This window comes from Phalangium opilio, unplaced genomic scaffold (genome assembly GCF_054372755.1).
Source record: "Phalangium opilio isolate 3A_F unplaced genomic scaffold, DU_Popi_V2 ptg000209l_1, whole genome shotgun sequence".
In the NCBI taxonomy this organism is placed as follows: Eukaryota; Metazoa; Arthropoda; class Arachnida; order Opiliones; family Phalangiidae; genus Phalangium; species Phalangium opilio.
Genome location: NW_028324217.1, coordinates 3,403,928 through 3,420,741, shown reverse-complemented (window position 1 = coordinate 3,420,741; position 16,814 = coordinate 3,403,928). Strand labels below are relative to the sequence as shown.

Here is a 16,814-nt window from a genome sequence, read left to right as displayed (position 1 = left end):
AATATAGGATTTAATAGGACTTTTGCCAAAAATATAGGATTTAATAGGACTTTTGCAAAAAATATAGGATTTAATAGGACTTTTGCCAAAAATATAGGATTTAATATTACTTTTGCCAAAATTATAGGATTTAATAGGACTTTTGCCAAAAATATAGGATTTAATAGGACTTTGGCCAAAAATATAGGATTTAATAGGACTTTTGCCAAAAATATAGGATTTAATAGGACTTTTGACAAAAATATAGGATTTAATAGGACTTTTGCCAAAAATATAGGATTTAATAGGACTTTGGCCAAAAATATAGGATTTAATAGGACTTTTGCCAAAAATATATTATTTTACAGGAATTATAGGACCTCTGGGGTCCCTGCATCTAATTCCTCGTTCAAATACTTGGAAATCTTTGAGTACGCTATAAGTCTGTCAAATATCATCCAATAGGCCTATTTGAAACATCTTAAAATCTTGCCAAGTGAAGTCCCCAAAATCTTTGAGTAAAATTTAAAACTCAGTGAATCCAATCCCAATTTGAAATTTTACGAGGAAGCAAGACGTACAAGACCGCTTTTTATATTATTATATTAAAAAAAGATATTATATATACTAAGAAGAAGTACGTTAGACCGGTTTCTGCTTGCCGCCAAATAAATGACCCAAATTTCGGCATCGCAAAAGCGAGTTACGCCAGTCTCTTAAAGACGATCAACAGCTTTCAGTTGCAATAGTGAAAGCATTCGACCAAGAACCGCGTATGAGCGAGCACCAATATCGAATGTTCTTCGCGAACAACTTCACATAATATTTTGCGCGAACAGTATTAAACCCCCGAAGTCGTTCTAAATACCAAGAGACAGAAGATACGATACACTATTTGGACCAAAAGGATTATACTTGATTTATTTTTGTCACTTGTTTTAAAAACGTTTTTATGGTGTTTTTGACTGTTCTCCTGCCGTTAATATTGGATTGAGGAAAATTGTTGCTAATTTTTGGAAATTTTCCATTTTTCTTTAAGAGGTAAGATTTGCTTTTTAATTTCTTGGTTTTATCTAAAAGTTTAATTTCTTTTTTAATTGAGATCAAGGTTGATTTTAAAATAAGATAAATTGAAGTATTTTAAGTTTTTAAGGGTTGTTTTTTTGGCTTAAAAGGTGTAATAGTAATAGCCTTGGCAGTGATTTTAAGTGTACATTTACGTATGGAGTCCAGCCAAAAATTTTAAATTCCTTTTAGGAATTATAGGGATTTTTCAAGGGAATTATGGGATTTTATAGGAGAAAAAAATCATGTGTTTTTATAGGAAATTATAGGGTTAAAAATTATGATCATATATAATACTATTTTGGCTTAAACTATGCATAGAAAAATATGAATAAAAAATAAATAACAAATTGGATTTTACTTTGAAAATTCAGAGGAACTTAATTGAATTAAATGATATAATATAATTAAAAAATCCTGAGCGAGCCTTTGAAGTAATTTCGAACATGTCTATAGTCAAATGTCATCTCTATTTTAAAAGAGATAACTAAAATTTTTATAAATAAATTTGATGCTAAACTATAATACGAAAACTTCCCAAACTAAGTCGAAAAAATATAGGATATTATAGGACATACCTTTCATGAAATTATAGGATAATAATATAGGACACTGTAAAAAATATAGGATTTTATAGGAATTATAAAACCACTGTGCTCTCTGGAATTAGATTGAGCTGCCCCTCGAGGGGTAAATTGAAGATTTGTTAAGCTTGATTAGTTTTGGCTATACCTTAAATGTGGTTTTAAATTTATGTTCATTTTTCCCTAAATTTTCGTAATTTTTCACTTTTTTTCTTCTACTGTTTGCTCTGGTGAGCTAAATCTTTTTGAAGTTTTGAAAAGTTTCGTAGTTGTTCTATATTTTCTATATAAAGTTTCCAAGTTTCGTAATATTTCTTGACAGTAGTTATTTAAGCGGGTCATATAATGATGATATTGCGTTTAAAAACTGTTTCTAGTTGAAAATTTATTTTTTGACGATATTTTCTTAGTTGTTCTAAAAATTGTATCACGTGGTATTTCGTTTAATATTGTAGTTGTTAGTCGTTAAGTGGTAAAATAATGCTTGTCAGTTTTCACGCATTTTTCGTAATGTTACAAGCATTTGTAATTTCTTTGACTAGTAGGCTACCCATCGCAAAACGTACAGTTTCTAATCACGTCGAAAAGACATTCTTTTAATTCATAGCTCAAACTTAAGCTGACGATAATTTTAGATAAACCTGGCAAATATATTGAGCTAAAACAGTATAAATAGCCCAAACTCGCAGGTAAACAATATATTGAGCTCAAACTCGAGAATTGACAATATGATTAGCTCAAATTTAAAAGTTGACAAAATATATTGAGCTAAAACTCGAGCATTGAAAGTATAAATAGCTCAATCTCGCAGGTTAACAATATATTGCGCCCAAACTCGAGAATTGACAACATGATTAGCTCAAGTTGAAAAAAGTTGACAAAATATATTGAGCTAAAACTCGAACGTTGAGAGTATAAATAGCTCAATTTTGCAGCATGTCAATATATTAAGCTCAAACTCGAAAATATGATTCTCACAATTTAAAAAGTTGAATGACAAAATATAATGACCTAAAACTCGAACGTTAACAAAGATCAAATTTGCGTTAAAACTCGAACGTTGACAAAGATCAAATTCGCGTTAAAACTCGAACTTTGACAATATATTTAACTTTAAATTAGTAAGTTGACGTATTTAGTTCACACTCGTAAGTTGACAAACAAGTTAAACAACAAACCACATCAATTCTACGCAGAAAAAAATTAGTTAGCTCAAAAGTCAATTCCCAAAATCCAATTAATTAAAAATAAAAGTCGAGTTAATCAAATTCGCTTGACAAGCAAACTCTTTGTCAAAAATTAAACAAATCCCTCGTTAAATTAAATTGGGGGTGTGGATTAAGTTCGAATCGCTCCATTGACTCAGAAAAACAATTTAAACAAAAGTTAAGCCGTATAAACCACTATGCAGGTTATAGGCATTACAAATTAACAATCACATTCAAAATCTTCGTGCCGACACGCTATTTATTCTTCGGTTTTTTTTAACTTTCAACACCTTAAATCAATCTGCACGTTTATTTTCATCGAAATTAATCATTAACCGTGAACCCTACTTTGGATTAAGAGGTTTCGTTCTATTTGATTTGCTTTCTTGAAAGAAAAAATATTTGTAGAGCTTTAATATGCAAATATATCGGTTCACGCTTTGTGATTATCTTGTTTGAAAGTTTAGTACTTATTTTAGACTAGCTTAAGATTTTTTTTTTAGTTTTAAATACTTAATTTAAAAGAGATCCAATTCAAAAGTTAATGGTGGAGACTGGTGTTTCAGATTCAAATTCCCTGGACTTTTTCTGACCTTTTTCCCTGATATTTTCCCTGATGTTTTAGGCCCAATTGTCATTGTTCTAAATATAACTAGCTATTCGATGAAATTCTTAAAATTCCCTGACTTTTCGCGTCCATTTTGAAAATACATGAATTTTCCCTGAATTTCTCGGGCCTATTTTGAAATTCCCTGACGTTTCCTTGAATGAACGTTTTGGGCCCATTTTGAAATTCCCTGACGTTTCCTTGAATGAACGTTTTGGGCCCATTTTGAAAATCCATAAATTTTCCCTGACGTTTCAGAGCTCATTTTTGAAATTCCCTGACGTTTCCTTGAATGTTTTGGGCCCATTTTCGAAATTCCATAACTTTTCCCTGACCTTTTGGGCTCATTTTGAAATTACATGACTTTTCCCTGAACTTTTTGGGCCCATTTTGAATTTCCCCGAATTATCCCTGAAGTATTTGGGCCCATTTTGAAATTCCATGACTTTTCCAGGGTTTTCCTGACATGTAGCAACTCTGTTATAATTACGCCGGCTTCCCAGAGAACCTTTACTTCTAGTAATAAACTTCCGCTCAAACTCGAAAAATCTAAAAAGCTCATTTTAACGGTTACTTTACCGGTTTGTATTTCAAATACACCTGAACGACGAAAATTCTTTTAACTATAATTTTTTTTAAATCAAATTTAGATGCTTTTGAAATTGAAAATTATTGGGGAAGTTTATATTTATTATAAGGGAAAGTATTTTGAAAACATCGGGGTATTTATTATTATTATTAGTTTTAAATTAAGTTTATTTTAAGCTACATTATTTTATTTAATTAGAATATTTAGAAAACAAATGTTAGGTACGCTACTTCAAGCTTCATTTACTATCCAGGATAATCTTTTAAATTTGCGTGTTTTTGTGCGTGTAATGTTTTAAATTGCATTCATTAATTTGGTATGTAAATTTTTGCTAAAACAATTTAAGTTTCGTGTAAACGTGGTTCGAATTAACAATTGTTTCTCAATTTTGATATTTTCTATATTTACCTAGAAACTTTCCCATAGTTTTAATATTTATAGTTTAAATTTAGATGCATATTTATTTAGTATTAATTGCAATATTAAAATAGTCAGCAATGTTTTAAAAAATGTTGTAAAGAAAGGTTTAGTTTAAAAAAAAAATGGTGAAGGATTTTGATTGGTTTGAAAGTTAGAATAGTTTAAAATTAAATTTAGATGCAAATTTATGAAAAATTTATTAATTTCTCTATTAAAATAGCAAGTCTATTTTAAATAATTGCAATGAAAACAGCAATTAAGTCGCATTTATCAAAATGCAAAAATAAAACTGCAGTTTTAAAACGGCAAAGGATTTTGATTGGCTAAATTATTCAAATTAATTTTTATTAAAGTTATAAATTCATAATTAAACTTATCAATATTTAACTTTATATTAAATATTAAAATTAATGCCAATTTTAAACCCCAAATACAGCAACCCACATTTTAAATAATTGCCATGAAAAGAGCAACTAAGTCAACTTAATTTAAGTTTTTAAACGGTGAAGAATTTTGATTGCCTAAATTTAAAATTAATAGTTCAACTTATCAATAATTAATTTTTCTATTGAGACTAACATTAAAATTAATAATGATGCTATAAAAATGCAAAATCTCAAATACAGCACGCGAATTCAAATTTAAAAATAAAAAACCCAATTAAAATTAATTTGGCCTTAATTTAAAACGAAAAAAAATAAATAAATAATTAAACTATATCTATAGAGACTGAGAATCAGTCACCATTCAAGGCTTTCAAGTCAGAATCACCTCACCTCACCCTGGACCACACCTCTAAAAAAAACCTGTACCTGTACATAAATTTCAAAGTAAAACATCAATTTAAATTTCCCTTAAATTTTTTTTACAAAAGTAACTATTTATTATTTAAAAAAAAAAAATGAAATTGAATCTGGGCGCGACAATAGAACCCAACTGATATAAGGTCAAATTATTTGACAGTAAATTTCACTGTGAAATTCAACCACGGTGAATGATTTAATAAGCAGGGTGCTACCTTTGGTTGAAGTATAAACTCGAGTTGAAAAAAAAATTAAACATTTTTGAATATTTGAAATATTTTTAGCTTACGTAAGTGAAAATCAAAGTTTACAAGGCGAAACGAGCGGTGGTTTTAAAAATTAAGGTTACTAGCAAGGCGTAACCGGCTAAAATTATTAAAATAAGTGGAATAAACCAGTGTGGAACACACTTGTTTAAAGGGAAACAAGTTGGGTATATTATATATTTACGAACGACGTTGGATTTAAATTATCGTTTCATATTTTATTGGGAGGCTTCGATAAATGGTTCACTTTCTTTTCTTTTCTTTCAAACCAAAAACTGGTCCAGACAGACGGACGATATTAAAATTAGTAATTAGGGGGTGTTTTCTTTTCGAGTTATTGCTAGAATATGTTAATCGAACGTGAGTTTCGAAATTGATCGATAATTTTCTGAATAATCGCCGAAATTGATCAATAATTATCGGAATAATCGAAGATAATGATCGATTATTTTCAGAATTATTTGACGATAATGATCGATAATTTTATCTGAATAATCGTCGAAACTGATCGATAATTTTCTGAATAATCGACCAAATTGATCAATAATTATCGGAATAATCGAAGATAATGATCGATTATTTTCAGAATTATTTGACGATAATGATCGATAATTTTATCTGAATAATCGTCGAAACTGATCGATAATTTTCTGAATAATCGACCAAATTTATCGATAATTTTCTGAATACTCGAAAAAATTGATCGATAATGTTATGAATAATCGACGAAATTGATCGATAATTATCCGAAAATGATGAAATTAAACGATAATTTTCTGAAAATCGACGAAACTGATCGATAATTTTCTGAAAAATTGATGAAATTGACATATAATTTTCTCAATACGGCGAAATTGATCTATAATTTTCCGAATACTAGACGAAATTGATCGATAATTTTCCAAATACTAGACGAAACTGATCGATAATATTCTTATGGTAGTTAAAACTGCTACTGCAAGATTTTCAATTACATAACTCTCACAAATGTTATAAAATCATGGAGTTGGAACTTAAGCGTTTCCTTCAAAAGTGAAATAAAGAAATGTGTATAAGTGTGTTATCAGCAATTAATTTTGGACACCGATACGCTTGGAATATTCAAAGCTAGTTTTCTACAATTTGCAAAAAATTCTTTCTAAAATTTTTCAATCAAAAAGACTGACGACTAGATTTTGATGAGAAATTGAGAAATTAAACTGGTATACATTTTTTTCTTCGCGAATATCTTTTAATTGAAGGGTTTTGTGTTAGAAGTAAATTGGTGTCATGTCTTTTGAGGATTAGACGAATGGATTAAAAAGTTTAATTTTGCTGTTTTGCTTAAATTCTTCAACCGGAACTATGAAATTTTACATAATTTATAAAAAAAAAATATTTCTTTCATAAAATTTATTTTAATTGTTAACTAGAAAAAAATAATTTCATAATTCAAATGAATGAGTTCAAACAGCGTATCATTAATTATTTAAAAGCTTTTAAAACTTATCTAATCACAATTTAAATTTACTCTTTTCAAATCATTCCCTCAAGATAGAGAAAAGTTTAAAAACATTTATAAAATTCGAGAACATTTTTCAAATTATCCCTAAAAGTCACGAATATCCCTAAAATGCCTAGATATTTTTAAAATCATCCCTAAAATTTATGAATATTTTTCGAGCCATCCCTAAAATTCATGGACATTTTTCGAGTCATTCCTAAAATACATAGACATTTTTCAGATCATCCCTAAAAGACATGAACATTTTTCTAGTCATCCCTAAAAGACATGAACATTTTTCTAGTCATCCCTAAAATTCCAAGACATTTTTAAAGCCATCCCTAAAATTCCAAGGCATTTTTAAAATCATCCCTAAAATTCCTCGGTATTTTTAAAGCTATCCCTAAAATTCCTAGGCATTTATAAAAGCATCCCTAAAATTCCAAGGCATTTCCATTCCTAAATTCCTTGGTATTTTAAAGTCATCCCTAAAATTTTTCAGTTATCCCTAAAAGTTCTAGGTATTCTTAAAATCATCCCTAAAAATCATGGACATTTCTAAAACCATCCCTAAAATTCATGGACATTTCTAAAACCATCCCTAAAGTTCATCAAAATCTCTCAAACAATTTCAGCGATATAACTCCACTAAACTCTTTCTAAAATTAGAAATTCAATAGAGCAAATCATTTTCTCCCAGTCAAAATATTAAATGAAATATTTCCGTCAAACGTATAACAATTAAAAACCCCAGAAATAAAACATAATAGATCCGGATAGTAAAATAGTAGCTTTGAAATGAAATGACTAGAAAAGAAAGCTCCACTACCCCCAGCACCACCGAATCAACTTCTTACACAACTAGTTAAAAGAGATAGATAATCGACACTACAAAAAAATTTCTATTTTGGGCAAAGAATTTCTTGTAACGGAACGAGACACAAAAAGCCAAAAAACAGGTCCTATAATTTTTAACGGGGAAAACTAGACTAGCAAGTTATATCGTTGTTTAATCTTATTAAGTGTATATAAAAAATTACCAAAAAGACCAAGTCTAACCAAGGCTTAAAATTACCCCCAAAAGAATTTTATCAATGTTATAAAAATAGGTTACTGTTAGTAGTAGCTCTTTCTACACAAAGTTAAGTTTTAAATTTTTACAAATTGAGCATCTATAGTGCAATGTTTCGTAGAATTATATTATCACTATATATGTGCGGGATCACGACTTTCAAGAACTTTTTGAGAATTTGAGGTTGAATTTTTTTTTTCAAGTTTATTTATATGGGAAGGTTTCAATGTTTTATTAAAAAAAGAGAGGAAATTTTGTTCTTAATATAGAGGGGGTCAATAAACATTTGACATGTTTGTTTTAAGGAGGGTTTTGACCTTTGAACTCGTATATAATCAGCTGAGATTAAGTACAGGCATAAGTTTATAATTTACGTTCCATGGCGTCTACAGCATAAAGACTGGGAACTGCGAAGGAAGTACACTTTTGGTTTTTAATCTGTGTACTTTTGATTATATCATAAGTTTATAATATATGTACCATCCATAAGTTTGTAAATTCTGGTAACTTAGAAACTGGAGCTTGTAATTTTGAAGTGATTGAAGTATAGGTCATAGATTCAGGGTAAAGCGACATACGCCTGGTGAGTGAGGCGCTGCTGTCAAATTTGGGCTTAGTAAGTTCAGGCTAAATAGGACCTAGATGGAACTTGGTCCTGCAAAATTAATTAACCACCACCGAGTGTACTTAGGACTTCAATTGACTCACTTAATTGTCGTTCTCCTTCTCGAACTAGTTATCTCGAGCTGTTGTAAGTCTCTCAGTAGCATTACGAACTTGAATAGGAAGTGTCGTCATACTTATGTAATATACCTTATGATTATTATAATATTTCTACGAGACCAAGCAGTAATTTAGGAATCAAAATGGTGTTAAATAAAAACTTAACAACAAAAAATCATAACGGGTCTTTAACAACCATTGCCAATAGGGTTAGCGTTACAACTACAACTACTGATGTAGGTATCAATTAACTACAAAAAATAGAATAGAATCTTCAAAAGGAGAGATTCACGATCTTTTAAAGCCATTTTTTGAAACGAGGAACTAAAGTCTTAGTCTGTTCCTACTTATTTTCATTAACCGGTTATAACGATTATTCATACATACATACATCATGAATAACGGAAAACGGTATGTACTGTAATGTAAAAAAACCTGATTCAAGGTTTTATTGGGAAAAATGCAAAAGGACAACCCCTTAGCTAGGCTAGTCTAGTGTCTCCAATAAAATATAAAAAGAAATTAAACTTCATGTGTACAGTACTTTTAAATCAAACTGGATTGACCATAAAGGTCATCTTCTCTTCTATAGAATTATAACGCCCCATACATTAAACCTTAATTAAAATATAATTAGTTTATTAACAAATTTAAATGGAAAAATATGGCAGAGATAATTTATTGTTAAAATGACTCAGTAATAATCAACGCCTAGACGATTTGGGTAAATTAACACGACTCTATGATCTCTATCTATAAGTTAACTAAAAATTTATGATTAAACCACAAAATTAAATAAACATAAACGTTTCAATCTTTTTCAGATGGCAGGTTTCATCTCATTTGCCAGTCTCCTAATTCTGGTGGTAGCAACAACACGTAAGTACCAAATAAATAAATAAATAAATAAATAAATAAACAATAGACCCTTTTTAAAAAATCGGGGTGTAAAATAGAGGTTTGGTATTTGAACACCTTGTTGACAACAAAGACTTTTGAATTAAGATATGGCTTCAATTAACAATACGGACCATCCAAATTTGGTGCGGGACTACGAACGTTGAAGCCCTCTGAGTCTTTGATGTCTAAATACTGCCTTATAAATGGTCAACCAAGAAGTGATATCTAGTTTACAAGGGAGAAGTTATAAGATGCCTAAGTATTCGCGCCAGCCATAGTCCTGCAGTCCCCCTTTCAAAATACAAGGGACGTAAAAAGAGGCCCCGGAGTTTTCAATTACCAATGAGATGCTGGCTGGTTGTAATTTAGAGGCGGCGGGGATTAACTCGGGACCTACGTCTTTTGCACTGGAGATAAAGCTAGATTATAAATGTGGGGCGAATTCACACCTTCTCCCTAATAAACTAGATATCGCTTCTTGGTAAAACCTTAACCCTAACATGAAGCAGACGACACTGCATGATGCCCCCCCCCCACTTGAAAAAGGTCTATTAATATGTAAAACTATTTCTTATTATTATCACAGTCTGCACGTTTTGCCCCTTATATACCCTAATTTAAACTTAATCTCTATTAAAGAATATTCTATTACGTCAAGTATATTCTATTACTGCCCATCGGCTATAAAACAACAAAATTAATGATTATAATTTTTGGTTTTTTTTTTTCAATTCGCAAAAGACCATGGGCAATTTCACTTACATCCTAAGTTCCAAAGAGCACAACCTATTATTACACGAGTTTTTAATTCACTTTCTTTGGTTTGTGTTCTCGTGAGAGTTTAAAGATAGCTTAAGGGGTTGAAAGTTGGGAGGAAATTACTAAGAAAGACGTCACGGTTTTTTTTAAACTGTCTCATCCATTTTATGATTTGCGGTAACAGTTAGTTCCGGCGGAAAACTTTCAGGAAAAAATTATTATTTTATTATTAGGCCTACTTTTAATTTTTTCTTTCTTTTTATGTCACGCTTTGACCTGATTTGGTTTCAAAATACCTTTTTCTTCTGTGGGTTTTTTATGTTTTATCAATTTGGTTTTTATTTTCTGTCAATATTTATTGATTAATAACGTCAGTTAGATTAAATATTATATCTATTAAATTAATTGAAAAGTATTAATTTGGAAATTGGTATTGAAATATTAATTTTGAAATTAATTATGAAATATTAATTCTCAAATTAATAAAAATATATTAATTTTTAAATTTATAAAATTATACTAATTTTTAAATTAATAAAAATATGTTAATTTTTAAATTAATAAAAATATATTAATCTTTTAATAAATTACTCAATATTAACTTCTTAATTAATTATTCAATAATATTTTTTAATTAATTGCTCAATAATATTTTTTAATTAATTACTCAATAATATTTTAAATTAACTACTCAATGTTAATCTCTTAATTAATTACCCTATATCAGTTTTTAAAATAATAAAAAATATTAATTAGGAAAAGAATTAAAAATATATTAATTTCGAAAAGAATTAAAAATATATTAATTTGGAAAAGAATAAAAAATATTAATTTGGAAAAGAATAAAAATATTAATTTAAAAATTAATAAAAAAATATTAATTTGGAAATTAATAAAACAATAAACCCCAATCGAAATTTCTACATTTAAACCGAATTTCCCATTAAATTTGGCAGTTAGCATAAATTACACTAAAAACAATTAAACAACCTTGAATATTAAATAATTATACACCTCATCCGGAATTCCTGAGAGCCAGATGTGCTAGCCTTAAATCAAAGAGACCAATAAAATCTATTATCTTAATATCTCCTACAATTTCTATGAAAGCACTTGCTATCTTTTCAAACGACATAATAACGCTAAAAATTGAAACTATTATAATAAACCAATCAAGCGTGTCATTCCTAGAGCTTCATTTTCCCTAAGTGAATTTGTGACTTAAAATATATTATATTAAAAAAAAACCTTGGCCTGATTTAAAAACAAAAATCAATACCACCCAATCCAATAATAATAAATTAGAGCTTTCATAATTTCTTCGAACCTTGCTCCAATAAATATTTGCTAATTATAATTATAATAATAATTAATTACTAAATTAGAAGCATTAAGACATTAGGTTCATTTCAAACCAAACCCCAAACATTTAGAGCAAATATGTTTCCAGATGGAAATGGATTTAAAAGACATCACTATCACTAGGACTAACTACGAACCTCCTTGCTCCAACCAATATTTATGACGTAATTAGTAATAATAATTAAAAATAATTACTTAACTTTAAGTACTAAGACATTAGGAACATTCCAAGCTGGACCCCAAACATTTTCAACAAATATGTTTCCTGATGCAAATGGATTGGAAAAATTTATAAAAAAAAAATCACTACCACCCAAATACGAACCTCCTTGATCTCTCAAGTATTTATTACTTCAAAATAATGAAAAATAATTACTATATTAAAAGAATAAAGACATTAACTCAATGGGGACCCCCAAATATTTCAATAAATACGTTCCTACACCCATGATGCAAATGGATTGAAAAATTGTTTCCAATTAATGATTATATCGATATTAGATGTTAATATTTAACTCAATATGGAAGTGATTCAAACCACGCGATATTAACGCCTTGAAATATTCAATTAATTGGTTAATAATTTAGGCCTAGTTTAATAAATGTAGGCTTGATTGGTTTATGGACATTTTGTAGCCCTGGGGTAGTTAGTAATTAATATAAAAAATAAATGTTAAATTTTATGGGCTAGGCGTAAAAATCGTGGGTTATATTATCACCCTGGGCAGAAATATTAGAAAAATAGGAAAATCAAATCGTGTACCCAGGATTTGGTTTTTTTTACCATATTTATGTCTATAGTTTTAAAACTATGATTTTTTTGTTCAAATGGGGCTACGCCCTTAAGAGGTGTAGTTGCAACTTAAGAGTTTATTGGAGAGAGTGATGATTTACTAATGGGCATTGATGTCATAGCAAAAAAACCGTTATTATAATACATTTATAGAGTATGACATACTTGAAGGAGTTTCGAATATACGCTACAGTTTTAGGCCAAGGTATGACAACTAAAATGTTCAAAATTAATTGGGTTCTATTCTGGGTTAGCTCATAATTATATCTAGAACAATTGCGTCATAAATACTTCGTAAACTGTTGAATTCATCCCGTTTCAATTTCAAAGCCTAGATTACCTTCTGTTAAAGCTTATCTTACTAAGCCTAGATTAACTTCTGTTGTAGTTCAATTTACTTAGCCTAGATTAACATCTGTTGTAGCTCAATTTACTAAGCCTAGATTAACTTCTGTTCTAGCTAAATTTACTAAGCCTAGATTAACTTCTGTTTTAGCTCAATTTACTAAGAATAGATTAACTTCTGTTCTAGCTACATTTACTAAGCCTAGACAAGCTTAGATTATTATTATTAAATATACTAAGCCTATATTAACATCTGTTCTAGCTCAATTTACTAAGCCTAGATTAACATCTGTTCTAGCTCAATTTACTAAGCCTAGATTAACTTCTGCTCTAGCTCAATTTACTAAGCTTAGATTAAGTTCTGTTCCAGCTCAATTTACTAAGCCTAGAATAACTTCTGTTCTAGCTCAATTTACTAAGCCTAGATTAACTCTTGTTCTAGCTCAATTTACTAAGCCTAGATTAACTTCTGTTGTAGCTCAATTTACTAAGCCTAATCCAAGCTCTATTCTAGCTCAATTTATATCATTATTTGAAAATTAGATCTAAGAGAAGCCAAAAATCAACATAGAAACAATCAAACCACGCCTATATTGTATTTGCATAAAACCTTAATCTAAAATGAAGGTATAATAACATAATTTAAATTCTTCTTTCAAAAACCCATAGATAAAGAAAAAAAACCCCAAAAACAATGAATCAGCAGTCATTACGATCTCACGTAGAACAAAACAATTACAAACCCTTTATATCTGCTATTAGTACCCACCCATTGTAAAAATACCAAGAAAATTAAAAAAAATTGGTGCATACCTACTAAGGTATTTAGAAGATATTTTAGCCCAGATATTTACAAACTTCCCAGAATGCCCTTCGCGCGGTCAAAGTAAACAATGGCTACCCCTTTTCCCCGCTATAGTAATGATTAATCTAGATTCCCAACCGCAAATGAGCTCATTATAATACATTACCGCCTTCAAGAAAACACAACACCAAACTCATTTGTTAAAAACCAATGAACCAGAGAAGAATACAGGGCGGACATAAACGAAAATATTTTAAAGGCAACCGAATTGGGAATTTAGCATAGAAATATGGTAAAATGGGTACACCATTATTCTTATTAGCTGTATGCATTCCTAGCTTCGAATATACGGCCATAAAATGCGGGTAAAATTAGAGTTTCTAGTGTTTTCCTTTGTTTAACAAGGTCACTAGATTATAAGGCGAAGAATATGTTGGTATCTGTCAAAGCGTTGAAACATAAGTTTATAAGTGATAAGTTCTGTTCCATAAGTATGAATGGCACTACCTATACAAGTTCGTAAAAATGCTACTGAGAGACTTACAGTTCTCGAGATAATTAGTTCGAGAAGGAGAACGACGGAATTAAGCGAGTCAATTGAAGTCCAATCTACACTCGGTGCTGGTGGTTAATTAATTTTGCAGCTAGGACCAAGTTCCATCTAGGTCCTATTTAGTCTGAACTTACTAAGTTACCCAAATTTGACAGCAGCGCCCCACTCACCAGGCGTATGCCGCTTTACCCTGAATCTATGACCTCCCTACTTCAATCACTTCAAAATTACAAGCTCCAGTTTCTAAGTTACCAGAGATTAACAAACTTATATGGAAGGAACATATCTTATAAGCTTATGAATGAAACTATAGAGACATTTCAGTTGGCTGCGTAGAACGCAAAACCCTCCTAAGTCCTACCACGGTTTTGGCAGCCATATTGGGTGGGTTTGATCTTTCCTTATGGGCAATAAACCCACCAATATGGCGGTGTAATTATCTTAGCTCCTCCTCCAAAGGAAAGCTGTTATTATTCACCATAAAATCAATAATATTCTTAAACCAACTTCAAACAAATACCAAAAAAACTTGTGGAATTAATGCCTTGGGAATCATTACACTAAAATATGTTATTATAATAATTATCCCAAGGCATATTTATTATAAACGAGTAAGGTGGTAAAATTCTATGTTTTCATCAATGTATCTTAAGGCCTTTCATTTGAAAGGTTGAGTTGAGTTTGCATTGCGTTATTTAGGCATACAAATACTTCCGGCCTCCTGACGCAGTTACTCTAGCGTGACGTGAAATTTGTAAATATATTTGCTGTAGGCGCTTTGTGTTTAAACACCCCCTTAACGCTAGGAGGGTGCCATGCAGATAACAATTACATTCCTTGTTTAACAGATTAATGGCACCTGACTGCCTTTAGCTACATTACGTTCCATGAGAAATTAACATGGAGTGCTAGCTACTACGACTCTATTATTTAAAAGCGGAATTAATGATTTTATTTATTTTATTTATTTACTTCCTACATTGGTTTTGGACTCTTCGAACTCAACTATACTGTTTCCTTCTTTAACGGTTAATGCTCTCGTAAGTTTTGTCATGTGATTTTTTGCCTATAGACGCTTTTCAAAAGCAGTGTCGTCTGCTTCATAGTGAGAAGACAAGTGTTGCCAGTCAGTTTGTGACGTGTGCAATTGCAAGGTCGCTATCTATCTACAACAACAGACGTACTGAAAAGCTAGTAGTATTCTGTGTCGATTCAGTAATTACAGGGATAGATTTAATTTTAGAAGTAGGAATGGAGTCTAACTGTTAGTATTTACTTCAGTTATTCCGACTCATAGACCACCCAGTATAGATTGGGCCCCTCCCTTCAACACGTAATGTAACGAAAAGTTTAAATTATCTTATTGACTCAGTTTTAAACTACGTTTTGATGACGTTGCTTGCTGACGGAGATGGCGAAAAAAAATGACGTAATTCCTTTTTACCTCTGTCGCTATGACCCTCCGTCTCTTCTTTCATACCCCCCTTCATCCCGTGGAAGGGGGTCCAGCCGGGATTTTGACGAACGCGCGCCCAGATATTACTCTGTTCTCCATTCCTACTTCTAAAATTAAATCTATCCCTGGTAATTAAAATTCAATTTCAAACATGAATGATGCAGGTGATACTCTAATAACAAATTACTGCATTGCAACCCCCCTGAATGGAGCGCATGCGCAGTTAACCCTCCTTTGTAGTGGACATTATCAATTAATTTATTAAAATTGTTACAGCTAATATTTACTAATAGTGACACATTTCAAAGAAAAACTTTAAACCCTTCACGAAATTTATTTCAAATATAAAAACAACTTCCCACCTCAAATTTCAGGAAATAGGAAGTTCGTCTGAATTGAAACATCCAAATAAATTAAACCCAATCAAGTTGAATCTTCATGGCCGAACAAAGACCTTCAAAAAAATTACCTTTAAATTCATATAAAAATCGCTAAAATCACTCGTCCTTAAACAGAAATAATTTAACCATATCATCCCTTAGTTAAACTTCACTGTCAATCAACAGGCGTTTTTATGAAACCCTATCCACCTAGACCTTGGTAGGTAAGTTGGGTGGAATACCATTGCCATAGATCACTTCACTTCCTTCGCATGACAATGTTAAAATTCGGAACACACCCATCACGAATTCGTAGCAAATACCCCGGGTTTAATACCTACTATCAAGTGAAGGTTGACAAATTAATGGGTTAGAATACGAATTTATCAATTTAAGTGTAATAATTATGAGAGTTTTAAGACTCTACAGGTGCTAAAAGTTTGTGTCAGTGGGTTTTGGGTTTACGCCTTAAAATTAATTTCTTGTCTTTATTAGGAAAATTGTGGTGAGTAGGAATTATTTAATAGAGGTAGTTGCAATATTCAAATTGTATTCATTAGGTTTTATCAGGAACGCATAGAGCTACTAGGAATCATAGTGTATCCATTTTACTAAACGTATCAAGGCGAGAACACCTATAGACTAGTCAAGTTCATCAGATA

At 30.5% G+C, this 16,814-nt stretch overlaps 2 protein-coding genes across 2 annotated transcripts in view; one reads left to right on the top strand and one right to left on the bottom strand.

Annotated features, from left to right (window-relative positions):
- PGAP1 (GPI inositol-deacylase) overlaps positions 1-16,814 on the bottom strand; it is a 116,517-nt gene that overhangs the window by 15,611 nt on the left and 84,092 nt on the right. The gene's annotated exons all lie outside the window — the stretch shown is intronic.
- Positions 733-16,814, top strand: part of LOC149618417 (uncharacterized) — a 28,430-nt gene continuing 12,348 nt past the window's right edge. Inside the window, exons 1-2 of the mRNA XM_089854930.1 lie at positions 733-1,020; positions 9,624-9,678. Of these exons, the coding sequence (XP_089711056.1) occupies positions 9,624-9,678 (55 nt within the window). The 5' untranslated portion in view covers positions 733-1,020. The remainder of the gene's footprint in view (positions 1,021-9,623; positions 9,679-16,814) is intronic.